Source organism: Falco rusticolus, chromosome 5 (assembly GCF_015220075.1).
Source record: "Falco rusticolus isolate bFalRus1 chromosome 5, bFalRus1.pri, whole genome shotgun sequence".
Taxonomy (NCBI): domain Eukaryota; kingdom Metazoa; phylum Chordata; class Aves; order Falconiformes; family Falconidae; genus Falco; species Falco rusticolus.
In genome coordinates this window covers 12362646-12390618 of record NC_051191.1, presented here as the reverse complement: position 1 = coordinate 12390618, position 27973 = coordinate 12362646, and the positions used below count along the sequence as shown (strand labels likewise).

Here is a 27973-nt window from a genome sequence, read left to right as displayed (position 1 = left end):
CAGCCTTTTTCATGCCCTGTGTCACCAGGGCCCCTGCCCCATTCAGCAGCAGACGCATTTCCCCTACTCTTCCTTTTGCTACTTGTGTACTTAAGAACCCCTTCTTGCTGCTTTTGACATAACTTCTCAGGTTCAACTCCAGGTGAGCTTTGGCCTTCATGCCTTTGCATGCTCAGGCAGTGCCTCTGTATTCCTCCCAGGTTATCTGTCCCTGCTTTCACCTTCTGTACATTCCCTTTATGTTTGAGTTTGGCCAGGAGCTCCTTTTCATCCATACATTAAATATTTATGGAAACTTACTATACAATAAGCTTTTCAAAGAACAGAAAGTGTAGCTCTGGCTTAGTATTTTTCTGATACCATATTTAAAAAATTTTAATAATACAATTTATGATACATTTTGAGGGTTTTTTTTGGTCTAAGTAAATTTACCTTAATTGGAGATTTAATAATGCAGGAACTTTCTCCAGGTTGGCATGTTTGTAACCACTGATTTTGTGACTGGGACTAAAAAGCAGAGATGAATTAAAGAATTAGCTCCGTTCTCCAATACCTAATTTCTGACTTATACCCAGTAAACGACTAAAAAGCCTAAAAGTTACACACTATAATGCTTGGCTTCTACACTTGGACACCTAAAGCGCACAGAGTTCATGGAGCAGTTCCATAATCCAGAACAGACTCCAAGCCATGAAACACTGAGCAAGCAAAGAACCACAGTCAGCAAGCAGCTGCCTCCCAGCTTATCTGAATCACCCATACTTGATAGAAAACATCTCTGCCAGCGGGGAAACACAGCCTCCTCCCATCCCGGTTCTTTCAAAGAACAAAGCACGGCTCATTCTTTCCTGTTAGAAAAGATTTTTCTTTTATTGCTTTCTTCCCTTCTCTTTTTGCCTCTAATACTGTCCACAAGGTAGAAGATCTAGGTTCAAGTTCCTCTTCTGATTGAAGGAAGCTTTGATTTTCCCAGCAAGTGCCATAACTGTGACGCCACAGCACATTTTTCCACAATTTTGCCACTGTTTCAAGAACAGAAGAGTCAGAGGGACAGAGATGAAGAACAAGAAAGAGCAGGATTGTAGCCTGTGTTAGAGGTTCTTTGGATAACGAGTTGTCCTCAATTGTAAAACTGTAGGCTTACTCCATACTTGGTGAATGTAGGTCTTGGGACTGCGTACCTGCTAACTTAGATATACAAACCACTCTCTCACTACCTCAATGGGCCTCTTTTTCTCTTCTGTACAGTGGTACTATTGCAAAAGCGTAGTTAAAACATTTTGTTTAACTGTGTAGCCAAAGTCTGCCAGCTAGGCCACAGTCCTAACAGATGGAAGCTGTAGTTTGAATCCTCGTCGAGGGGGATTACAATTTTGTATTCCAATTTGGGAACAAGTTCACTATCTACTCGGGCATTACAGAAAAAGTGGGGCAGTCTGTTCTCACTGAATTCTTTTAAAAAAGCAATAGCTGTTATTGAATTTTGTAAGGATCTTAAAGCAGCCTCTATTTCACGTGTGGTCTCAAACTTCCTAACACATTAAACCTCTCTGAATTGTTAAATACAAGAATTTTAGTCCATAGAACTTGACTGGATCAAGCACGAAACCGGTGTCAAATTACTCTGTCATTCACAGAATCTCAAATCTAAGTAAGCAAAAAGTAATACATTTAACGAACAGTGGAGAACTAAATATAGGCTTAGCTGGAAAGCAGATACTCAGTAATGCAGTAAGATTTGTATCTTTTGGTTTAGGCACCCAAGTGCCCTTCTGGGTTTTTTACTGGACCTACCTCAAGACATTCTAGGTAACATTCCCTTGTTCTATCCAAATGGATACAAAAAGGCAAATGTTATTCCTTTCTCAAACTGAGATTTTTTGTAAAAACAAAATTAGTGTATTAAGCCACTTAGAGGCAAGACAGACTCCTATATTTATATTGCACTTAAGAATATACTTACAAAAAAAATAATCTTAAAAGCACACAGTTTCATTAGTTGTAACGTACGAAGCACCGAGTAAACAGTGCAACTAGAAGAATTTAGATGGAAGCTAGTCTGAAGTATTTGCTTCAAAGTTTAAACAAATGAACTGTTTATTAAATAACAGCTTTACTAGAAACAAATTTTCAGCATTGCTAAGTCATTGTAACACTACCCTTTCTCACATACAAGGATAAACTTATAAATCTTATAATACCATGTATTATATGGACTTATAATCTACATATCTAATGTTTTGAGATACATAGTTACTCCAAATGCATTCATCGTTATGGTATCTAAGTGCAAAGAAAATCATAAAACCAGGAAGACAATCTGACAGATCATCCATTCTCTGTTTTCTGGGTTCCCAGAAGTGTGTATGGTAGAAGTATTAGCTTTTTCCCATCTTCTGCCTGTTGTCTCCATGAACTTTGTTGTGGGAAAGTTGATGCTGCGATGTGTCTTATTCTTCCTTCAAAAAATACTAATATTTAAAACAGCTGTTCTGTATTTCCTAGGAAGTTATGAGAAAGCCCAGCTCTCTGCCCTGGGACATTTCAGTGCTGTGTGAGCCTGGCATCTTCAGAATCCTTAAGGGGAAGAGCTATACAGGATCACATTCACAAAATACAAAGTTATTTCTGCCAGGCTAATTAAAGTCATAGAAAACACAGAAAAGAATTAGAATCTTACAATGCCTTCTTTATTGATCAAGGTCTCCAAGTAACTGTGTTCCAAGAACAATCTGCTGGTTTGCAAAATAGAAGTCTCACATTACTGTCTGCATTTTCCATTACTTGCACAAATTTGTAGGCTCCATTTACAAATTCATAGATAGGAAGGCTGTTAAAGTATACTGTATTTTGGCACTAAATTACACAATTGAAAGATGCACAAATCAAAACCAGAACATCTCCAACTCAAGAGGTTCAAGAAAAATATAAGCAAAGAAGTTATTATTAAGCCAGCAGTATCATAGCTTGGGGGGGGGGAGAAGAAAAATGACATGATCAAAGCTATTATTTTGCTATTATTCTCAGGGAGATAAGAATAAGCAAAATATACCTAAATCATACAAGATTTCGTTTCACCTTTTTAACTTCCTAAAATGAAAATATGCTTCTACATCCATTCCCAAATGAAAAGCATATAATGAGGACTATGATACTTTCATTTCTCTGCTTAGCACAGTCAAAGTACCTAGCGAGTCTTTGTAATTGCTGGCATTTTTCACTATTGCATTATATCATTTGACAATGCATTCACTGAACAGGAATAATCTTCTGCTTAGTCCTTTGACTTTAGTCTGAGGAAGCTGTGAACATGGATGGTATTCAAACTATACGGTCCCAGGCATACCAACTCTTCAGGCACTCTTAACTTCCCCTGGTCTTTCATCCCCCAAATCAGCAGGAAGGAACTACTAAACCAAACAAAACAGAATGAGAGCAAGAAATTAAAAACAACATTTTAAACCAAAACAAAATTCATGCAACAGCCCTTATTATTCACCTCTCTTCAGAACAGGCACACACTGAGCACAGCAGCATTACCTGATGGTCTATGTTCTCTTATTTTTTCTGTTACAGCTTGAGACCATCCTCTCTTAGTTTTGTATTGAACTTCTAGGCCAAGGACTGCTGTATAGATTCATTAGTAGGAGCGGTTGGCCCATACCATACACCATGATGCCTGTGCCAGCAGAAAAGTCAGAGTTTTGCTTCTACCCATTAACAGACAACAAACAGACCCAGTCTCATTTTCATTTTGTTAAAAACATCTTTCAACAAGTGATGGCAGATCAAAAAATTAAACACTGAAAGAGAAGTATGTTTGGCCTCCAGGGAAGATGACCTAAGAATTACTTGAGAAAAGCTGGTATTGTGTGAAGAGAAAAATTAGTTTCAACAGATAAATGACAAAATAGTCTACCAAATTATTCACCACCACTGTCTAGGGTAGCTGTAAAGTCTGTATGAACATTTGTTACTTTTTCCAAAGATCACAAGAAATAGGAAGGAAGAAAATATTTATGGAAGTATTCAATCTTGCAAATGTTTGATTATTCTGTCATTTTATGTTACATATGCATGATATATAAAATATATTTTATCAGCGACATCCCAGGACTGAGCACATTCATATGAGTTTGAAGACTAGAATTAAAGTCTACATGTTTTTCACAATATCCATCCAGCACCAACAGGAGAAAAAACTGTCGTTTGGTTCAATAAATAGGAAAAAAAATCACTGCTGTAAAACATGTGGTAACCCATGATGAGATCAGGTTCTGGTGCATCGAAATCTCTTGAGTGGATGCAGGCGAAAGCAAATCCACAGGGGCAAAACCCGCCATTTCCCCCAGGGGTAGCAGGGCTGAGAGGGAGCAGAGTTGGGCCACAGAGACCGCGTCAAAGAGTGGTTCTGTGCAATTGCAGCGTTTGGGCTGGGCAGAGGGTCGGCAGCGGGGTCTGGGCTGGGCAGAAGGAAGGTGGGCAGCGGGGTCTGGGCTGGGCAGGCCAGCAGTAGGCTCCTGCCCCAGCTGCCATACCTCACCCTTGGCCGCCACCTGCACAGCAGCCCTGCTCCCCACCCGGCCCTTTACCAATGGGCACAACCAACTCTCCTGCGTTGCCTCCTCGACAGCTCGGCCCCGCAGGGTGAAACTTTCACTGCTTTTACCGAAGCGTGCCCAGCCCGCCCGCAGCACGGCCCGAGCACGGGCAGCCCCTGGCGGCTGGGGCCCGGCCCCTGCAGGCACGGCCGCGGCTGTGGGCACAGTCGGCAAGGCGAGGGCTCGCCCGCGCTCCGCGCCCCCTCTTACGCATGTCAATAAATCATCGCAGTCCGAGACTTTTCCTTCCGCCCCCCTCTTTCGGCAGGCACCGCGTTTCCAGGCGTCTGTAACTCAAAGGTAAACCGCCGCGCCAGCAAACGCCTTGCCCTGAGCTTATCGTCCCGCCGGGGATGACTCAGGCGCCCTGCCCGCGGGCAGCCCCGGCCCGGCCCGGCGAGGATGACTCAGGCGCCCTGCCCGGAGGGAGCCCCAGCTGCCCCGCCGCCGGGCCGAACCGAGCCGAGCCGAGCCGAGCCGGCAGGGCGGCGCGGCGGCGGCGGGTGATTGGCTGGCGGGCCGGCGGGGGCCGGGCGGGGGCTGGCTGCCGCCCTGCCTTTGTTCGGCTGCGGCCACTGCCGCAGGGCAGCGGAAGTTTGAGCGCGGCGGCGGGCGCGAGGGGCGGCGGGAGCCACCTCACCTCCGCGCACCGCAGCCGGGCACCGCCGCCGGGAGCCGCCCCGCACACCGCCCCGCTCCGGAGCCCGGCCCGGCGGCAGCATGGACCTGGAGAGTAAAGTCAAAAAGGTAAGGTGGGGGCTGCCCGCCGAGTTACCTGCCGCGCCGGCCCGCGTCCCCCTCCCCAGGGAGTGGCGGCCGCGGACCCGGGTCGCTCCCCGGGCGCTGGGGCGGGCGGCGGGGCCGTGGTGCCGCTCCCGGCGGGCTGCTCCTCCCGCTGGGGCTCCGCCGCCCCGTCTGAAGGCGTGAGGGGTGGGGGGCTGCCGGCGGGGTGACCTCCCGCCGCCGCCGTGTCCTCCTGCCGTCGCCGCGGCCTCAGGCGGAACAAAAAGCTGCTCCCGGCGCTCGGTGAGGCGCAGCGCTCCGTGTCCCAGGTAGGCGGGTGGGTACCCCTGCCCTGTCAGGCAAGTGAAAGCGTGTATCCCCTTCCTCCCCCCCCCCCCCCCCCCAAAAAAAAAAAAAAAAAAAAGGCAGACAACCCGCTAGGATGTAATAGTTATGTTCAGGTACGTGCTCTGTGTGTGCAGGTGTGTGTGAAACCCAAATTACATCCATCCGAAACGCTGTTCGTGGATATGCTGAAGATGAATTCCAGACCTTTGATGTCACTAGCCCCCTACAAACGCGTTGTCAGCGTCTGTACGGATTGCCCTCCCGAAACAGTAACTCAGGGTTGTGTTGTGGGTTCGGTTTTTTTAAAGGCATACTGACTAGTTAGTTTGGAGTCAAGCTGGGAAGAAGTGAAGGGTAAGTAACAGGAAGGGATAGGTAGACCCGTTGTATTGGATCACTTTCCAAAACTCACTATTAAAACTTTCATATGCAAAACCGACTTCACGTGGGATGTACTTCTAAAATTTTTAAACTAAATGCAGCACTTAAGCAATGAATTCTTTTAGTAAAAACTTCTTTACAGTATCTGTTGTGACACCTTGATGAAGGCAGAAGGAGCTTTGTATATGGACATAGGTTAAATCTATTATGTAACCCTTATTGATATATGAAAACTAGTCTCTTGAAATGTATGTTGTATGATCATGCATGGCTTGTATTCCTAAATCGTTACATTTAAGGGTGCCAACTGGTTTTAAAGTATGCATATGCACTTTTCTATACCTGTGTGCGTTTCCAGCCTGCAAGCTGGAAACGGACTCGGATACGGAAGTATCCGTGCAGTGTGCAAGGCTACCTGTTAAGTCAAGACTGAGTCCTAGTGAAGCCTGTTACCCTCTACTTTCAGCTTTCTTCAAGTGATGTCACCTGGATGAGGGTCCCGGTTTGGAGAAACTACCTATCTCACCCACCCCCTTCAACACTAGGCCATCAGTGATAGATGGGTGTAGCTAAGTACTATCAATGTCTTCAGAAGCTAGTTATGGACACAGGGTTGTGCCCCTTCTGTGACTGCTTGTGTGTAGTGAAAACAAGTTTCTTGAATAGATTTGCTCATATTTTGTAAGCATGATTTGAAACTTAAACTTGATTTCATGGAGCTTGTTCACTCAAAGTTGGGTTTTTTTTAACTCCAGAAGGGGAGAGATGCATATTTGTGGAAGACAGAAAAATTCTCAATAGGAATGCTCTATTTAAATAGAAAGAAAAAAAGTGCTGTGAAACACTGATAAAATTCTGCTGGTAGTGGAGTCTTGGTGTAAATGAACTTGTGGTTGCTGAACGTGTGCTTTATATTGCACTGTAATTATTGGGTAGTTGTGTGTGTGCTACGTTTATTTGACTATTTTTGTCATATTTTTCTTTGGTAATTTTTTACTCTTCTCTTTCATCAACTTCAAAGATTCCTGAAGACTTTTCTGAACCAGCTCAGACAGACACGGAAGCTACTGCCACAAAAAAACCCAGCAAAGCTCTGATTGTAGGAAGTAATGTACATTTTCTATTATGTTCAGCTTTAGTATTAATACAGCTAAGAGGTGTTTATGATGTGAAGAACTTCACATTTTCTCTGTTTCTACTACGTATATGTTCAGAAAACTTCTGTTCTTCCCCTGTCTTCACTCCTTTGTTCATATCTCCTCACCACCTCTTTCTTTGTAGCTTGGGTGTGGAGCTCATTTCCCAAGATAACAGATAAAGATTTGTGACAAGTCAGTGCAGGGAGAACTGGGAACCTTTGCTATGTACCAGTGTGTTCAGTACTAAATCTTTCTCTCTTGATTACTGATACTTTAAAAATTTGCAGAAGTTTTTATTAAGTATGCTGAAATGAATAACAGTTCACATGAACTCCACAACAGCTGCATGTCTTCAATCTCCATCCTTCAATTCCTATTCTCAACCTGTTTGTTTCCTTATCTCTTACTTCTCTCCCCCTGGCCCCCTGCCTTTTGTAGAACATTCTGGAAAGTTTGCAGTCAAGTTTATCAAAACCAGTAAACTACTTGGCCTTTATAACAAATTTGTCTTGAGATAGAGATGTCCATGTCAGATTTGTAGTCCACCAGCAGTAATGGGTTACTTAACCACACATCATGGTTCTCACCCCTGTCTGTCTTGTACCCTGGACGAAAATAATTTGAGTCCTTTTACAAAATCTGCTTGCTACCTTATGTTAACTTTTTATTTTCTAGTGACTTGTACCTGTTTCCCACCTGGCAAATGGAGGTAAATGTTGGAGAGTAGTGAGTGGCTAACCTGCCTGTTGGGCAGGAAGTTCCAAGAACACTGGGCAGAAGAAAGCAGGAATTGCCATGTTGTCCCTAATTAAGTTGTCCTTCCCTTGCTCTTCTGAACTCAAGTCCAAGGTCAGAAGTTGGCTGTTTCATAACCCTGATGTTCAGCACAGCAGAGGGAAATGAATGCCCAGTGGAGCAGGGTGTGGTATAGAGGCTCAGACACTGCTGATACCGTAGAAAAACTTCTTCCCCTGCCCACAACTGCTAACGTATAACCACAGAGGGTAATGTAACGGAATGTTTTCTGCTTCTAGAAAACTCTAGAGATGTAGTTTCCAAGGTGATGTTTCTGAGATTTCTCCCAAGTATCAGTACTCCATTCTGCAGTTGTGAGCTTCTGCATTGTCTCTTTGGGAAGCTGCTGTAGGTTTTCAAGCAGCTGGTACTGTACTGGAGAGACATGCGCGTGTATGTGAATAGTACATTTATATTTGTATAGTGTGCAACTTCCCTGTAGTCAGGTCACTATGCTTCGTGGACACATAAAATGACTGGCAGATGCCTAGGCAGTGAAGCTGGGGGCATACAGCTGCAAGGCAGTCTTTTCCACTACTGTGTGAATGCAAAGTCTGATACCTTGCTGTCTGTTACAGTTTCCCTTTAAAAGGGATGGGGAGTTTAAAGCTGACAATAGTTTTCTCCTTTTTCTCAGGAGGAATTGGATTTGCTCTGGCATTTGAGAATTGTGAAGATAGCTTTGTATATTAAAAGAGATTGCACAACAGAGCTGAAGCCTAAAAACAGTAGCTCCAGCTTGAAAAGCACTTGTGCAACAAACAGACCACTAATTCTTCCAAATACAATGTATGCTGTGTTCTCAAACCTTGCTTTGAGGTTATAGGGAGAATGAAGATTTAGTGCTTTTGGTTGAAGACTCTGTTAAAACAAAGTTCTGCTAGTCTGGATTCCTGCCCTGTCTGTCACCTCTGTCAACTTGGTAAAATGAATCAGTAGGTCATGGTCCTGCTGGCAGCATGGTCTCACGCTTCAGTGGAGAAAATAAGATTCTGGCAGCGGGTCTGTTCTGCATAAGGTTTCACAGTGTGGTACTTTCTTTATAAAAGGAACTTTGATTGTGATGGAGAAGGGGCAAAAGAGTTTGGGGAGAAGAGGTACAACTTCTCCGATGTGGAATGTCTGCATAGTTCTTTTTCTATGGCATGAGGCTTGGTTTTGTTCTGTTATGGTGGAAAACCAAACGCGGAGTGCTTTAGACATATTAAGTCAACAACTGTAATACTCCGATAAATTAATGGTGAGTAAAGTATGTATAGGAGCAAAGTCAACTTTTTTCATGTTCTGCAAAGCATGATTTAGTAATACCTGCTGGGCTATGCTTCCTGTTGAGGTCACTGTTTGTTTTTGGTGTGACTGCCATGGAAACCCATGATAGGAGAGCTTTTCTGTTTTTCCTTATGTAGTAAGATCAAGGAAAGGCAGTTTTATTCATGGCTGGGTTTTGCCTGCAAGGAGAAGTATGGAAACAAGTGTGGAGATGTTAACAAAACTGAAGTAGTTCCTCTCACAAGGAAACTGAGTAACTGTTTCCTGCATATGTTGTGTTGGGATTTCCCCCGCTCCCCCTCACAGTTTTTTTTTTTTTTTTTTTTAAATACTGACATGAATAGTTTTCTGCAACGCCTATTTGAATGCACACTGCTGGTTACTTTTTGTCCAGCATTACATGGATATCACCTTGGCAAGGCAAATATGGCACTGCTAAATTAAACTTTTTGATGTTTTTCCTGTGGCAAAAGTACTCCTCAGGTGTTTGACCATAAAATATCACGAAATGCCTGGATAGCGAGCTAAGAATGCAGGACTGCGTGACTTCTAAGATCAGGTGAAACTTTATTTGATATGGTGTAAATACAAGCCAAGTATTAAACAATAGTATGGAAGATTAACTTCCTTTTAAATTATATCTAAAAATAAAAAATACTTTATTTAAAGTATTCTGTTGTTAAGGGAGCAAACATCTTTCTGCAAGTGTTCCTGGAAAAGAAATAATTTTCCTTTCCTCTAAGTAAACTAATAATAACAGTGAGTAGCAATTGTGAATTTTATTGGTAAAAGTTATTTAAAAACACATTTCCCTTACCTCAAAAGTATACTGAATTTGCAAATTAATGGTTCTTCCCAGCAAATACAAATTTTACAGATGTAATAGAGTAGATGTAAATTTATGTACTGTATTTAACAAATATATCTTACAACCTATTTTAAATAGATATGCATGTTTCATTTACATATATATAACTACTATATATGTGTATGGGATGTGCATGTATATATATATATGCTTTATGTAGGGCGTATATGTAAAAGATCCCCAATATCTACTTTCTGCTAACACGTGGAATGGGTGAGGTTCTTTGAGGTGCTGGAGACATGCAGGAAGAATAGGGCTGTGAAGATGAAAACTTGTCACACCTGTTACCTTGGGTCTTAGACTTGGTCAAATGAAGAGGTCGGGGAGTAAGGAGACTTCTGTCATGACAGTTCCTGATTACAGCAGGTGTAACTTCACTCTGGTACTGTTGCATGTGTGTTTCTAGTCTTTCTGGTTTTTTTAAAGTCTGCCTAACCCTTCCTGTATGCCTTGTTTTTAGTCTGAGGTTGTCTAGCTGCAGCTTCTAAAAGCACTGATTGGGGGTGGGGGGGAGGCATGTAGGTTTCCAGCTCTGCTTCTGAAAACCTAATATTAGAAGATGCAAGTGGGCAAGAGTATTGATACCAACACAAAGCACACCAAATATTGTGAAAACGCCGCTGCAGCACTGGGTGATGGATAGTGCTGTATCGGAGGTTTATAGGCAGTGCTATAGTGTCAGCTGCATTCAAACCTAGCTGGTGTCATACTGGACTTTGAGTAAATAGCACTTGTTTTCTGTCAGGCTGAGATACCTTTAATAGCTGTTAGTCTTTTGACAGTAAACTGTATAGCAATGCCTTAAATACTTACATCCTGAGCTGTTTGTTATTTAGTTGAAGATGTTGCAATAAAATAAATTCTTAGTACTTGCATACTGTCATAGACTGCTGCAGCATCTTGATTTGGTCTTCTGTTTTTCCTGCCTGGGTCATCTTTTATTTTATTTTTTTTTCTTGGATGCAACCACTTTTTGGCATCCTTCTTTCTGTGCAAATGGACTTCCTTACCCAAGCTTCTACATCTTAATTCCAGTCAACTTTTCCCTAGTTTGCAATGTATATTTAAAAAAAGCTAGGACAGACTTGCCATCAATTTTAATGGACATTTTAAATAATAACAGATATAGAGTGGTTCGTGGGATACTGCTCTTTATTACAGATGAAACTTCTCATAGTGTCTGTAAAAGTCTTGTAAGAGCATTGTCTAGATACAAACATGTATTTTGTTTGGTTTTTTTTTCATTCTGGAATCATGAGAAATAACACAACTCTTCTGTTTTTAAAGTTTAAATGCTGGTAACCTATTTTAATTTCTAGTTTGTTGTGTTGCCCTACTAGAGAAGGCTTCTGCTGGTGCAGAATATTGTCATACAAGGTCAGGTGTCAGCAGTAAAGCATGCACAGCACATGAAAGTTCTCATGTGTCTTGTTCTCATGGTCTTTGGGTTTTTTTGCATACTTGGCTTTACCTTCACATCTTTGGAAGTCCTAAGTACGTTGTGATATGCTAGAAATCAATTCTGTTGTGCTGTACAGGTGTGTTTGTGTTGTGTTGGAAATGAGAAACAGTATCACTTGACGTGGCCCTGCAAATATCCAGATGGATTAATACTGGAAGATTCCTGGGATTTTATGGTAAATCCAGGAGTAGCTTTAGCGTGGATCTCTTCGCTTCTGCCCTTGGAGCACTCAAGAACACAGCAGAAAGATCTGGAAAAAGGATAGTGAAGAGAATTTTAAGTCTGTTCTGGCGCTCTCTTAATGATTGCAGTCCACTAACGACAACTTTCTCGCTGTATAGCCACAACCTTTCAGTTTCTGGAGAGGTCTCAACCAGTGGAAGGACTTCTGATCTTCTGCAGCAGCAAATACTGGTATTGTGTCTTACTGGCTGTGGCAAAGTAAAAGACTAATACAGCTCACTCATCTGGTGCTACAGAAGTCTCCTCAAGGAGAGGAAGGAAGAGCAGCCAAAACCCAGGTTAGCTCTGGTCTTTTGGTGGGACTGAGGAGGTAAAACAGATCTGGTGGGAAGGAGACTAGAAATGCCAAGTGGAACTTCTGCATTTTGTTACAGCTTCCTCTTTTACCACCTTCTTACCACTGTACTCCAGGGGCTTCTTTGTAAAGAGGCAGGAAGGTCAGAGCAACTACCTTTATTTGAGGGCTATATATGTACTGGGTGTGATTACTATTAAATGGTAACTATTAAAATAAGGTCTTCCAGTGGAACTCTGCCAGGATACTCTTTGTATTGTTTGTGCTCAGCTGCTTAGCGGGAGGGAATAGAAAAGACAGAATTGGACTCTAGTCACTGTAAAGTGACTATATATATATAGTGATAATATAGAGAGACAGTGGGCAGAAGCTGCAGTGTGAGAAATTAAGGTTAAACCTTAGATTTTCTTTCCTCTCTGTGGTCCAGTGTTGTAATGCGCTATTGAACCAGCAACTGGCCACGGCCCTGGGCAAATATGATTTCATTGCATCTGTTCTTTGTGAGCAATTGGGTGACCTCCAGAGAGCCCTTTCAACTTAAAATAATCTATGCTGATTAAAAGCAAGTATAGGCAAGCTTTAAAAACTACTGTGCTTACATTTTAATTCATCTAACATTTCCTGGGGCTTATTTTTGTTTTTCCTGTGACTGTCAACAATAATCTTGTGTTCGGTGACGTTACACTTCTTTAACTATTAAAAAGCTAATCCTCCATTCATCACAACATTTTTTTCAGCCGTGCTGTGCGCTGTGGCCCAGTTTGCTCCATGAAGGAACAAACTTCCTAACAAACATCCATATTTTACCACATAAGAGGAACAATAGCTGACAAAGTATAATTGCATTTGTATCAGTCTGCAGACTAAACTGGCATTTTCATACCATCCTGTGTGGGGAGATGTTTTGTTGTCTGATGTCTGAAGTGTGCTGTATTTACAGGAATACAAATTCTGAAATTAATATTTTAAAATTGCAGCAAAGCAGGACTTCAACATTTGTTGGCAGGTTTAATAGAAGGGAGAGACGGGACTTTTTGGACTTTTATTCTTGGTCATGTTCCTGAAACTTAATGATAAACCCTGCTGATAAGGCAGGTTTAAACTATTTCATAGCAACTGCTGTGTTTCTCTTGCACATCAGAACAAGACACTTAAATAGGAACATTTGGATTTGTAAACTGACAGTAAGCGCTTTTCTACACATGACTTCTTAATGTAAAGACAACCAGCTTTTGGCACTGGATTCCAGTCTGAGGTGAAACGGGGCAGTCTTTCACTAATTCTCACTTAGCTGTAACCATTTAAAATTCTTTGTCCTTAAGGACTATTTAACCTTGAAAGCAGCTTGCAATGGATGATCTCAGTTGTATTTATATAGTCTTCTGTAGTCGGACTATGTAAATATGTTAGGTATGTTAGTAATACCAGATGGTTTTGGATAGCTTTTTCTGTAAAATGAAAATTTTCAGTAGACAGACAGGAGCCTTCTTCTGGCAATATTTCAGTTGACCTATCTATACCATTTCTTCCATAACTCCATTTATGGGGAAAATTGATTCCCTCCTGTTCCCAGGAATGCATTCCCACTCCAGTGCACACTCAGCCTGCTCTGCCTCTGGGTGCTCAGCGTGGGGGTGGCCATATCCTTCAAAAGACATGGGGAGTAGATGCATGCTGCAGCTTTAGGCTCTTTGAATTTTCCAAATTACAGCAGAATCAGACACTGAAGAAGAAATGGTCACTTCTGAAGCTGATGCTTCGTTACCATTGAAGGATGTCTTGTTACAGGACTGTGGAGCCGTATTTGACATGCGCTGACCTCCAGATAGTCAAACTCAAAAGCATTGTGTGCTGTTGTTTTATATCTTTATTTTTGGCAAGCAGCCACATAGTTTCTCTGTCTGAACAAAAGCAGAGGCTGTGCGTGCATCTGGAATTGCATTGAATTTGGTTCTCAATGTGCCCCTTAGTTTCTAGCTAAACCCTTTCCATAAGGTGAGCAGACATTGCATATAGAAAGGTCGCATCCTTTCTGTTTCGCAGCAAACTGAGAAAGGTTTGCTTTGAAATATAGATCTTGTTTGCTAATTCAGTTTGTGTCAAGCTGTATAAGCATTTACTTAATGATGTGCTCTTTATTACTGGGGAGGGAACATGTATTTCTGAAGGAATCTGCTTCTGGAGAGGTGTTTTTAGCTGAAAAAACCCTTAAAGGTTAGGAAGCTTGGAAATGGATATGTTTTAAAGGTGCAAAAAAAACCCCCCTTCCTTTTCTTACATTTCAGATTCTGTTTTGAGAGTTCTTGAAATGTTAAGGCTATTTCTTTGTGTACTGTACAACAGCGCTCTATACATAAATGGTCCTAGGTTTCTAAGGCTTAATCACAACAGTAATAGAATTACCATTATTCTCCTTTCTTCACCTTCCGTTCTTCTTAAGGGGAGAGCTGAAGCATAAAGAAATAATGCCAATTTGTAGCTAAGTAGCAGCAAGAGAGAATGGGTTAATGTTGGTGTTGATTATTTGGGGGGGGCAGGGGCAGGGATGGGGTTTTGGTCGTGGAGGGAGCATTTGTTTTTTAGGGCACTGCAAGCACATCTTAAGTGTAACTGGTTTTAGGGAGGGTAACTTAATAAAACAACCAAAAAACAAAACCTGTGTCCCCCCAAAAAAAAACCCCAACAAACCACGCGCTTGTTCTGTGTTGCTTTAGCTTCCTCTTTCTTTTTAGATAACGTCTTGGCCAATATTGTTCTCCTCATGTGTGACAAGAGTGCTCAGTTGTTTTCTTAGGTACAGTGTCTGTGCATGGGGTATGGTGTGTATATACGTGAGGTACATACAGTGGGGCTCTGCATTCCAGATGAGAAAACCACTGTAAGCACCCATCTTCAGTAAAGATGAATTTTTATTAACATGTTAGCTTTATATATCCAACACAGACAAAAATTTGATAGTTGATGAAAGAACTTAATTTTTAAAATTATGTTTATTTAGATGTCTACTGGTCTGAGTTCAGGTTAGTGTCTGTATCATGTGAACTTCTTGAGCCCTTAGGCTGTCAAAGATGTCACCATGATCACAGCATGCTTGTATTTCTTCTTCCAGATAAGAAAGGAAGAAATAATTTCATGTCCCTCTGTCCATCCCTGCAGTTGCAAGCAGTAGGTTAACAGCTGCCAAAGTATCTGACCTCCCTAAATAGACCTTAATTTGCAGGAAGACTTTGTAATTTCCTCAGGGATATCTAATGACTGTGGAGGCAGTAGTGATCCTTCAAATTATAAAATAACAGAAAGCACGGGCTTCTCTGAATCTTACCATGCTCTCTGTGTTGAGCAGGTGGCTTGTTAATAATCTGTTCCTTCATTTTGGACAGAACAAGTTGAAACTGGAGGTGTTTGTATCCTTGTACATACAAGAGTAGCAGTGTGACTTCTCAGAGTAAATCACAAACGTCTTAATAGTAAAACTCTATCACCACATCTAACCCTGGCATTGTATTGTTGTCAGAACTAAGATTAATACCAGAACTTGTCAGCTATAATTTACTTTCTACTCATGGTAAAAGCAAATCTATAGGTGAGTGGCCTCCTTCGTGACCATCCCTCCCACTGCATCTACCCACAGCTAACTGGGACCATTCTCACGTTGCTGGAGCAGTGGATGGGAGTGTGGGAATGGGTTCCCCCTCTGCATGTTGGGCATGAGCTGCCACAGTTCCATGTCCTTCATCTGTCTGATTTAAAAGCAACATTCCCCAAAGGTTTAAAGAGCCGGAGTGAGGAGTTTAAAATTTGTATTAGCTGAATGTATAAGTTACGGTGCTTGGTGTCTTTATTTTTTCACCTCAAATTTCCATTGGCTGTTACTCAGATTTGCTGATGTGTTGATATGTTGTGTGAATACTTGGCCTTTACTCTGTACTGGTTTTTATAGTCTCTCATATTTCCTCTGCGTTATGAATTGGTCATCTGTCCTTTTAACCTTTTCACAATGAAACCCTCTGCATATCATTTATGGTCATTGCTTTCACTAACTGTGCTGTTTCTCTTTCTCCTCAGAAAGCAAGCTGGTATTAGTCCAGCTGAAATGTAATTGTAAAGAGTATGTTCTGCTTTCAGTTGCTATCAGAGTAGTCTCAAGTATATGTGGAAATTATTAGACTAATCACTTAAATGTTTTTTTTATTATTCCTATCAGATGCCCAGCTTAGTGTATGTGAACGTGGAATCTGTTTACTTCTTGATCTCTTGTATTTTGCCAAGTCATGTACTGCAAATTACTTTGTCCTGACAGCTGGGTTAAATGTCCTTTGACTTGATGTCTTAATGGCCTCACTGGCTGTGGTTTCACAGCCACAGACCTAAGGAAGGGCTTGGAAAAAAACTGCTTCTTGCCTCGTGTGAAGTTTGCAGAGCAAGCTAGGCTGGGGGTGAGGGGGCAAGTCACCAGAAAAATACTTGGTTTTGGCCAAGGCTAACTTTCTGCCTGCTAACTCAACCCTATGAACATGCTTGTACAAACACTGGTCACTTCCGTAGGCACAGTGGAAAGGTGAGTGTGCCCCACAATACTGTCCTGATGTCAGTTTAGTCAAATGCTTGATCTGTTGTTTTCATTGTGGATCATAGATTATAAAGGCAGTAATAATGCAGCATATGTCTTTAAGCTCACTGTAGTCGTCTTGCTCTGTACACAGATGGGCTTGGGCCACGAACAAGGATTTGGTGCCCCCTGCTTAAAATGCAAGGATAAATGTGAAGGATTTGAGCTTCATTTCTGGAGGTAAGTGACACCAGATGTCTCTAAGCTATGAATCAGCACTGCAGATCTTGGCACATGTATGCAAATGTCTAAGTAACTGCTTTTTTTCTCTCTTTCAATTGAACTATTCAGAAGCTTTAAAGAAGCTGTGTCTAGGTTCAGGACCAGGGCTTCTCAACTGCTTTACAACAGTGTATAAGTATGTAATCACTTATAAACATGTTTCATCTGCACTGAAGTCAGTGGTAGTACTTCTGCTGAAGTATTTGCTTTATCTTAATAAACAATTCAAGTAGGTTTGTAAAAACATCTCTGTCCCTACAGTAAGAGAGATGAAAGGGAAGAAGTGTGCGTCATCTTAGTAATAAAATGCTTTCTCAGCTCCTGACCAAATATGTATGCTTTGATCTGAGATTTTAGGTAAAATTATCTATGTTGAAACGTTGCATATGCTACAAATGACTTGGAGGGGGAAGAGGTGTCATAATTCAAATAAGTTAGATAGTACTTGGCCTTGGATGATGCACTGTTCCTAATCCAGTAAGATTTGATGACAGTAACAGTAAATACTCTATGTTGTGGTATATGCCATTACTTCTGCAGGAACTTTGTATTCCATTAAGACCTTTATTGTTCTGCCAAAACAGAATTAATATACATGTATATGTCTAGCTAGCCTAGTTCACTGATCATACTGGGTGTGCTTTAAGATGCAGCTTAGCGATTCTGATTTTAAAAAAATAAAAATCTCTCAAAGGGAGCAGTCTGGAAAGTACTTAAAAATAATTGTTAGTAACAATAGTATGTGCTAGCAATGAAAACTATTACGTTTCACCAATGCAATTTAGCTACAGTCATATCTCTGTCTGCAGTAGGGTTTTATTTTGTGGGTTTGGTTTTGTTTTGTTTTGTTTTTAAGGTAGGCTTTATATCCCAGCCATAGTGGCAGGTGCAGATAAGGCCTTGGAGATTTTACATCTTTGCCCAAGAATTTGACTTGTAGCTGAGACTCGGTTTAGAAGAAAACCAAACAGACCACAGCTGATGAGGATGTAGCTTCTTGGTTATGTGTCTGTAATATGTAGCTATAGAGATAAGTTACAAATAATGGCATGGAGCAGGAAGCAGTGATACACTAATAAATAAACATGACCATCCAAAGGTAAAAAAAAATTAAATTATTAGTTTATGGAAGGCTTTTAATACGCACTCAGTCACAAAGGGGACTTGTGTAGAGGTACTGGTAAAATAAAACTGTACACAGTTAATGTGTGTAGGTAATTCAATAAGACAGAATAAAAAAAACGCAGGAGTAAACAGCACTGCTTATCCATGGCTAGATGAGAAATTATGTCACTTTCTACTTGAAAGCTTGTTGTTCATAGTCAGTGTGATAGATGGGGAAATCACGAGTGAGGAAGGAAAAAAAACCACCAAAGATTAGTCCAGTTAACTTTTTTGAACTCTTCCTTTTTGTCCTCTCTTTTCTTAGTTCCCATTGTTAGACTTTGTAATTACTAGCTTATTCTTTAGCCGAGAAGAATTTGGGATGAAAAGAAAGAAAATATCTAAAGCAATTTAGTCACATAATAGCATGATTTCCAAGTTAGAATGTGTATGCTTCTGTGTGTGTATTTGGAGGGTTTTGCATGTGTTTCTTCTTTATGCACATTTCACAGTGCCTCTGTGGGTAGGGCTCATTGTGCCAGGTCCTGAATACATAGCTTGTCAGAGCAGCATCTCTTCTAGAAAGCAAGAGCTTGTAGACAGCAGTGGATTAAAAAGCAAGTAAGAAAAAGGCATAAGGATAACTAAATAGTCACTGGTTTTAATTTGGAAATCTAATCTATATGGGGTAGACCTGGTAAATAGGGTACCTGGAAGCAGCCTGAGAAGCATCATTGAGGTGTTAGACCCAATGTGGCACATACCTCTGAAACTGTTGAAAAGTTAGCTATTGAGGCAATTGAAGAATGGGTTAGAAAATAGCTGTTTTTCTAGGAGAGCTGCTACTGTGAACAGCAACAGTGTGAATCTGAAGTCTGAAATCAGTTTTGTGTAAGCAGTTTTCAAAGAAAAAAAATTATATTAATATGCTTTGCATGATACAGGGATTTGAGTCCACCGCTTGAACAGAAAGGGACTTATCCCCAAATACCTGTTCACTTAGTCTTGTTAGCCTTAAAAATCAAACTAATTTAAGCAGAAGCAAACTGTAGCACAAGTAGACAGAATACTGTCTTTATAACATGAATGATCAAAATTATTTGAAGTTTAATCACTAATTTTCACTATTACTCACCTGTAAAAGACAGGTGTTGAAGTAGGGATTGTAGTTAAACTGTTAGATGTTGGGGGAGGGGTGGCGCGGGGAGAAAACTATTGTGGGTTGACCTCAGCCGGGAGCCAAGCGCCCACAGAGCTGCTCACTCCCTGTCCCCTCACAGCAGGGTAGGGCAGTGAAAAGGGAAAAACAGCAGTGAGAAAACTCACGGGCTGAAATAAAGTCAGTTTAATAGATGAAAGCAGGCATTAGGGGGGAGCAAGTGATGCAAAGGCAATCACTCGCCATCTCCCGCTAGCAGACCCATGGCCAGCCAGTCTCCAGGCAGTGCCCACTTTGGCTGTCAGCAACCCTGCCTTCTTCACCCTCTGGCCCTGCCTTATGCTGAGCATGACATTATACGGTATGGAGTATCCTCTGGCAAACCTGACTCTGCTGTGCCTTCTCCCAGCTTCTTGCACACCCCCAGTTAACTTGCTCAGGTGCGGGCAGAGTCCAAAAAAAGAGGAAGCCAGTACAGTAAGCCAGGCAGCAGTTGTGCTTGCAGGCTGCTGTCCTTGCTGTGGTCTGTGTGAGGACTGCCCTCTCCTGGGGGCAGCTGAGGAGATTCAGCAATTCTCGGTCTGATAAATGAAATCTCAGTTGTACCTTGGAGAGCTAAGGTGTTAACTTCTTTCTGTACAAAAGAGCCTCAGCTCTGCCCTTGAGGGGACAGATTGGAAAGCGCACGAAAAAAAATAATAATCAAAGTATACCTATCTAGTAGCAGGGCTTTGTAGAGTTACTACCGCATTCTCCTCTGTACTGGAAGCATTTGGAAAATATTTCTTCCGGAGTGGCAAGTGTTCTTCACTTTGCTATAATTCCTGGCACAGTGTGTGGGATGGTTATATAGGTGCAGAACTGTTAATTTAGGCTAGTACAGAACTGGTGGTAAACAAAGTCCTTAGTAAAATTTGTTCCTAAATTTTGAAATTCTAAAAGCCTCGGTGTTGCAAGCCGAACACAAAGTTAATACAATGAGAGCTGCAGTCTACAATGGCAGCTGAAGGGTGAACAATCACCTGCTTTATCTCAGTAGGTTAATAGCTTTTGCTTTTAAAATTGTCCTCAGAAACATGCTTTCTTCCAAGTGTAGCAACAGGTAGGGTCTTTTCAATTCAGGTGTTATAACTCCTTTCAGAGTTCAAAACGGTTTCCGCAGAGCCCGCAGGACAGGCTGGCTGTAAGGGATTGCTACTCGGATGCGGGTTTCCTTTTGGGTTAGGGTTTCCCACTAGAGGGAAGTGTGGGACAGGAGTCAGAAATTGCTGAAAGCAGGAGGGAAGGTTCTGATTTATCTTGGTCGTGTGTATACCAGAAAGTAGTAATTGTCTCTGGTGTGGCTTGCCAAGATATTAAAAAGCTTCTGGAGGCAAGAACCTTAAGCTTGGGAACGACTTTTTTCAGCATCTGCCTTCTCTGCACAAATACAATCCCTGGAAGGCAGGGAGAGCTCTAAGTGAGCTTTAACATTTTCTGATACTACAGCTGACAGCTCAAAGCATTTGCAGTTGCTATAGCCGCATTATTAGCGAGAAAATATAATGAAAGGAATCATAGAAAGAAGGTCTTTCTGCATGGAGGGCACAAGCCGGGACTTGCCAGGTGTTTGTTGAAGCCTTCTCTTGCAGCTGCTACCTTCTGGTGCCAGGAGCCACTGCAAAGCCAGCGTAGGAGGGGTCATGATCAGAATTATATTTCTTCTCCATACACCAAACCACAGAAAAGTAGGAGGATGGCTGACACTTGGTTTTGGAGAAGGAGCTAGAAGTGTTTCATCCTTGCTGCCAGTGAACATCCAGGATGCAGGAATTCACCAGCTTGGGAAAGAGGGTGGACTCTATTTACCTTTGTTCTTCCTCTTTCTACCCACCCAAAATGTGGAACCAAGGCATAATCTACTGGATCTGCCTTTTACAGTAATATGCAACTTCTAATTCCACAAATTTTGAAGCTTCTTCCCTATCTTCCATGTTTTGAATGGGAAAAGCTTCCCAAATTGCTGAGATTTGACTGGAGGAATATTTTTCTCCTTTGCTGTCTTGAGACGGTCCTGAGAGCTGTGAACACATAAGCAGGAGTCCCTAATACCCCCTTTAGTAGGGATCCTGCTGAATATCCTCAAGTGAAGGGAAAACCTTTCTGAGAATGCAGATAGAATAAGAAATTCTCACTGCCTGTCTTACTGATAAGAGCCAAAGGAGATATGTGTTTATGTATAGACTTAACTTTTTTTATATAATAGCAGCTGGTTTTCCTGGCATATGTAAGGTATTTGCTTTAACACCAAAAATAAAAATTCAGCATCAGTTATCAGATGGACTTGCGAACTCTTAAGTTTTAGGCAATAGGATGGAGTTGCTTCGTAAGATAGCTATATTCTAGTCAAAGAAATGACTGGCTGATCTATTCTGAGTAGAAGTAATTGGCCATATTCCCTCTGGAGAAGGGAGAGTGATTAATGAACAGGACTCTGATATAGCAACTTTGTGGCAGAAGGCATGAATAAATTGTGAACAGTACTATGCAGGAAGAGTTATGTATGTAAATGTCAACTGGGTATCTTTTAGGACTGGAAATTTTTCAAGAAAAGGGTTTATAAATCAAGACAGGAAACTTTTTTTCGGTTGTTAGCAGTGCATAGATACTTTCATGTGGCTGAGATCTAAGGGATATTTGGGGAGCAGGGGAAATAGCAACAGTTTAGGGGATTTTCCCTCTTACTGAGAGATGCTGACATCAGTTGTGACTCAACATTCTTCACATAATTTCTGGATTGTTTTCTCCTGCATTTGGAGACTTAATTATCCACAAGCTCTAATGTCAGGACCACTACACTTGTAATTTTGTAACGTAGCCTCTGTAACAGCTCCTTGCAAACTCCAGGTAGGCAAAGGGTCATTCGCTTATCTTGAAAGAGCAGGGAGACCACATTAGACTGAAGTGTACACTATCAAATTCTTAATTAAGTCTGGGGTGGGAGGAGATTAGTATCACAGTAGTGCTGGTTTTCAGTGGGACCTGAGGACAAATTGTATGTTTTCACTTTGCAACTATCTGTTCATCTAGTTATCAGGACAACAGGAAATCGCTCATGGGTACCAAACTTAGTGAAACATACTAAGCCTTCAAGGTGGGACTGAGGATGATTAAAAACAAATGAGTTGGTGTTCTCCTAGTTGGAAACAGAAACTCAAAGCTCTTTTGCATCCTGAGAGAATACTACTAGAAAATAGTTATGCAATTTTGTGAGGTAGTGAGAGCAAAAAAAAAAAAGGACGATCTTGTCTCTGCAGGCTGTCAGTGCTGCTTCAGCACACCTGGGTGATGTACAAAGTGGGGGGAACTGCACAAACTGTCACACTGCTGCTGTGACCATGCAGACAGAACAACAATATGAATTGTATTTACTGAGATCTGTCTTGCAAATGGAGTAGTTCTGGATTGCAAGGCCGTACTTAAATGAGTCTGTACGGGTTAACCAAGAATATCAGTTCATTCACCAATGTTATGGGATCACATCCCATGAAGAGGCAAGACTAAAACTGAGGCTTACTATTGCTAATAACTTAAGCTGAAAAAGTGAAGAAAATATCTGGTAAGCTATTGCTCGACTGTACTAACTGCTTGAATTTGAGTTGCATGTGTGCTGTGAGACATATAGCTGCATGATGGTCATGATGTAGTAATGAGTTAAACCTGTAAAGTGTAAGGTCTGATTTTTGTCACCTCAGATGTCAAAGAAGACATGATTGAGAGTTGGTAATAAGGTATAATCATATGTATGCCTTAAGATGAGCAAAGTGAATATAAATTTCTTTATTAAATAGTCTCTTAAGTGTTGGCTAGGTAAAGGACTCATACAGACTGATGCTGAGTATCTTGCAAAATTTTGTTACAAGTGCTTGAGGTGCATAGTACAGCATTTAGGTGTAATGGGTAACGCTACTTCATGCCTGAATGTTTTGGTAAGCTGGGAGACTGCAGAGTGTTTAGTGTTTGCTAGGTATCCAGTTGAGTACCAGCTTTGAAATTCTGTGCATCTTTGCTGTTGTGGAGATGAGTTGGAAGTCATGCAAGCTGTCAGACAGCCTAAAGTTCAATTACTGATTTCTTTAGGTTTTTATGGGTTGCAAAGTGGAGTTGGTTCTGCTTAATGTTCTTATTTTGCTTGTTGTTTTCTCAGTGGCTTATTTCTGTTGCAGTGTTAGCTATTTTCATGTGGAGTGGACTTAACTTCAGTTAACACAACTTGCAGTTGTATAATCGCATGAGCAGGGCAGCATCCATCACACGCTGAAGTGATAGTACCCCACATCATAAAGTGATGTACGTATGTGGTGCGTATCTTTGGTGCTGGCTGTGTGTCACTTCACATAACCAGTTGTACGCAGGTCCTCCTCCTTTCCTCCTTTCCCATCACCTAATGGGCCTGCTCTAGTCATGGCATGTTCTTGTCTGTTCTGTCTTGACTGTTAGGTGCCTTCAGGGGTATGTATCTTGCCTTCAAGACTTTAGAAAACAAGATGCAGAACAATATTAGTTTGATGTGGTTTTGGCAAACAGGGTTGAAAAGCATTTTATAGGTAGTGATTTTTCACTATTCACTATGTGAAGAATCAATAATGAAGTAAAATACTACTTTTCTTTAAACTCTAGAGATCCAGAAAGTTGACCTGTTTTCTTGGTATAATAAGAACCTTCAGTTAACATCCAGCTTCACTAATTTCCATGTACTGTGGCTGACTGTGCTTTGAACTGAAGCTCTGGGGAAGCCATTAATAAATAGGAAAATAGCTTGTATAATCCAAGGTTCTGTTTATTATATGTGAATTGTTTAATTATGCTTAAGGTAATAAATTACTCTCTAATATCCCATAATCAAAGAAGTTCAAATGTGTTGCATATGAAAGAATACCATTTATATCTAAGTAAAGCCTTCTACCTTTTAAGGATGTTATCTGTGAAAATTCTTTGTACAGCGTGTGCCAGAATACCTCTGACTTGGTTCAGAGCTGTTTGAAAGGTCTTGTCTGTGTAAGCATTTTGCTTTTCTTTCATCTTCTCTTTTAAATGTTGAACTTTGAACAGAACTTGGTGCAATTGCACTGTATATATGGCTGTATGTGGGTTTTTTTCCTTTCTAGGAAATATTTGTTTCTACTTGATAGCAACCCTGGGTTAACCGCATGATCATGCATGCAGTGAAATGCATACGAAGAAAATAGTATAGTATGCGTGTTTTTGAGTATATAAAGAGAACCTAAAAAACTAAAAGCCCAAATAAATGATTGCTGGAGGGAACATGTTGATGCATTTAAGTGAACTCATGGGTGGGTAACCATAATAAATCTGGCAAGTGGGATGATAGTGGACATGTATGTGTGTGATCAGTACTGAGATGCAACTGAAGGAATGATATAGCATCATATTCAAAATGCATTAGTGTAGTTGACAGATATCCATCTGATCACAATCTCTGTGAACAAAGAATATAAATAATACAACAGGAGAAATGAAGAATGTGCTAAAGAGGTGCTTGACATACTGCAGAATTAACTCTGTACTCCATAACCAAAGCATAACAAGGTTTTGAGTTCCCAGTGATGTTACTAGGTGTGCAGCTGTTGTGGGATGTAATTTTCAGCTGAGACTGTAACTTTGTTGCTATTTCCATAAATTTCAGAAAAATATGCCGCAACTGCAAATGTGGTCAGGAAGAGCATGATGTCCTCACAAGCAATGAGGAAGATCGGAAAGTTGGGAAACTCTTTGAAGATACAAAATACACAACCCTTATTGCAAAGCTGAAGAATGATGGCATTCCCATGTATAAACGCAATGTAATGATACTGACTAATCCAGTGCCAGCCAAGAAGAACATATCCATCAATACTGTGACTTATGAGTGGGCTCCTCCTGTTCAGAATCAGACGCTTGTAAGTCCAACTCACTCTTTCTTCATGTTCAAGGCAGGAGTTGATGGAAGATAGAGAAGCAGAGCTTACCAGAAGGATAAATTTGCTTGTTGTGATCTTCTTTTCTTCCTCAAAACTGAAAATGTGGTGCCTGTTCAATGAGCCTTGCCTCTGTCATCTTGCAGATGTGGATGCTTGTCTATGGAACTTCTTGAGAACCAGGGAGAGGTGGTTTTTAATAGATAGGATTAAGTGTTATCTGCTAACTCCCTGGAGTCCAGTTTCTCTAACCTGCCTTATTTTAGTAAACTTGAAAAATTTGCATGGAGTGTGGGCTTAAAAGGAAAAATAATTTAAAAAAACCCCACAAAACAAAAACCAAACCCACAACAAAACAACCCCGCAACAATGTATGTTATTGTTTAACGTTAAAGGGAACACTCAGTCTTGCATATAGCTTTTACTGTATATGGTAAGAACAAGGTTAGTGTTGACATCTAAAAAAGCAGCTTTCTTCCAGTATGTTTTCAGCTGAAGTATGAGATGGTAGATAGCCTTCTGAACATTTTGCTTCACTTCTCAAACTTTGATTGCTAATTTGCTCTACTGCAGTGTCTTGTGATCCGTGCCACAATTGCGTTACCTCTGACCTACCTCTCAAAATACCCTTTTTCAGTGATTTAATCAAACCTTGTGCATCTAGATCAACTGTTACTTAACATTCAGTTAGCACTTTGATTTCTAGGCTTGTCCTTGCTTTCTTAAAACTGGAGCACTTTTTTTTTTTTTCCTTTATTTAGCTAGAATTATTTATGCAATGGGCTGTGTGCCCCAGGCAGACTAATTCAGCTTCTACATTTTTAAAGCTATACTGATTATCAGCAGTTTTAGATAGCTTTGAAGACACAAGGTGCTGTGTAAATGTTACTTACTCTGAGAAGGAATAACTCTGTTCTGCATGTTGTAAAAGGCTTAAAAAGAAGCCTATCTTTTACTCTGGGAAGAAGCCAATTAATGCAGCTGCCGTATTTTATCTCCATCTACTGTGTTTCAGAAGCTTAATATTTATGGAAAAAACCTTGTTTTGACAAATTTTACTGTCGCTAACAACAGTAGAGATTATTTTAGTCATGTGTTTTCTTAAAAGGATGGGTCTATAGTTGAAATGGCATCTGATATCTAATTCCTCCTGGTTCAGGCTAGACAGTATATGCAGATGCTACCGAAGGAGAAGCAGCCTGTTGCTGGCTCAGAAGGCGCACAGTACAGGAAGAAGCAGTTGGCTAAGCAGCTGCCTGCTCATGATCAGGATCCTTCAAAATGCCATGAGCTCTCCCCCAATGAAGTTAAGCAGATGGAACAGTTTGTGAAGAAGTACAAAAACGAGGCACTTGGCGTAGGAGATGTCAAGCTCCCCGGTGAGGTGGAAAAGAGAGGCACTGAGAAGGATAACTTGAACAATGGTGACAGAGGCACTTCAGCTGCTGTAGGAGTGATGGAGGACAAGTCCCCAGATCAGAAGGCATCTCAGTATGTAAGTATAAGAAAGGAAAGATAAAATAAGAAGGTATATTGTCATCCATGTGCTCTCTTTGGTTGTTTAAACCCAAGTAAGTCTTCTGTTAACTTGGAATAGTGAAAATCTGGGGAGGGAAAGAAAGAAGGGGAACTGGAAAATGTTGTGAATGCCTGCACAGAACCCTCGTTTCTGACCATATTTAGGACATTGCAGCAAATAACTTCCTAGGTGACCTTTCCATCCTCATTGCAAAAACACCTTAGCTTGGAGATACAGTATAGTAGGGTGGCTCTTACAGAATAATAATCAAGAAACTTCTGTAGTCCTACAGACTAATTGCTATGCTTTTCTCCTCTTGAAGAGTTTAATTTTAGAATCCTGTTTTCTCCTCTCTTGGAAGAGCACCAAAATTACTCGCTTGACAAATTGTTTATTATTTCTTAGTTTCATTTAACTTTAAAGTAACACTTCTCCCTCCCATGTCCATCAAACCAAACGGTATAACAGCTGTTTTGACTAGCCTTCTTTTCATAATCAGATCAGTTTTATTTTTGATGTATTTTTTCCTCTGGCATCTGATTTGTGCCTTGTAATAGCTCAACAAAAAAAAGGTGTGTAAAATTACCCAGTTTTCCTTGATGTTTCTAAACTGTAGCCATAATACAGTATTTCTGACATATTTTGCTAACTACTTCTCTGCTACCAATTATGAATACAAAATAGGGGTAGGATTACTGAAGTAACTAGGCTAATTTAGTGAAGGTAGACCTTCACTTCAGAATTGCAAAAGCTCCTATAACTTGATTTCTAGCTGTGTTGCTATCATATGTATGAATCACAAAAATTACTTGTGTCCAGATTACATACAGAAAATTAATGAGTTCTAGATGGAGATGAAGTTATTTGTTAACATGGCTGTAGAATATAGCTTTCGGTGTTATTGGGGGGTGTGGTGTACTTGGTGTGTCTTTGTGTTTTTTAAACTGACAGTGTATTTCTTCTAGCGTAATTAATATGGAATATAAAATTAACACTTTAGCTTTGAACATGTGCACCTACCATAAATAGCCGTATGCTGTGCCATTTGGTTACCTGTAGCTACTTTTTAGATTTAATTATTCAGTTATTTTTGCCATTATCTTGTCATGGAGATTCTAAGATACTAAAACATTATTTTGTTGTGGATTAAGTTGCTGTCATTCTGCATTCATGCAGCCTCTTCTGCTGGGTTACTTTGGTTTCACCGGAGCAATTCTTCACTTTTCTCCTCAAGACAGACCTACAGAAATACATACCTTGCATTGTACCCTGCTGGCCA

At 40.9% G+C, this 27973-nt stretch overlaps 1 protein-coding gene and 1 long non-coding RNA gene across 3 annotated transcripts in view; one reads left to right on the top strand and one right to left on the bottom strand.

The window, feature by feature from the left end:
- Positions 1-2668: 2668 nt before the first annotated feature.
- Positions 2669-4680, bottom strand: LOC119148908. The gene is made up of 2 exons (XR_005104530.1): positions 3541-4680; positions 2669-3410 (listed from the first exon to the last, which is right to left on the bottom strand). It is a non-coding gene; the product is annotated as an uncharacterized LOC119148908 (long non-coding RNA).
- Positions 4681-4834: 154 nt separating this feature from the next.
- Positions 4835-27973, top strand: part of TES (testin LIM domain protein) — a 28722-nt gene continuing 5583 nt past the window's right edge. Inside the window, exons 1-4 of one of the 2 annotated variants that reach the window (XM_037389593.1) lie at positions 4835-4901; positions 16828-16913; positions 24905-25157; positions 26335-26670. In XM_037389593.1, the coding sequence (XP_037245490.1) occupies positions 16828-16913; positions 24905-25157; positions 26335-26670 (675 nt within the window). In that variant the 5' untranslated portion in view covers positions 4835-4901. Of the gene's footprint in view, positions 4902-5199; positions 5349-16827; positions 16914-24904; positions 25158-26334; positions 26671-27973 lie in introns of those variants that run through there. The other variant, XM_037389592.1, reaches the window with a different exon arrangement.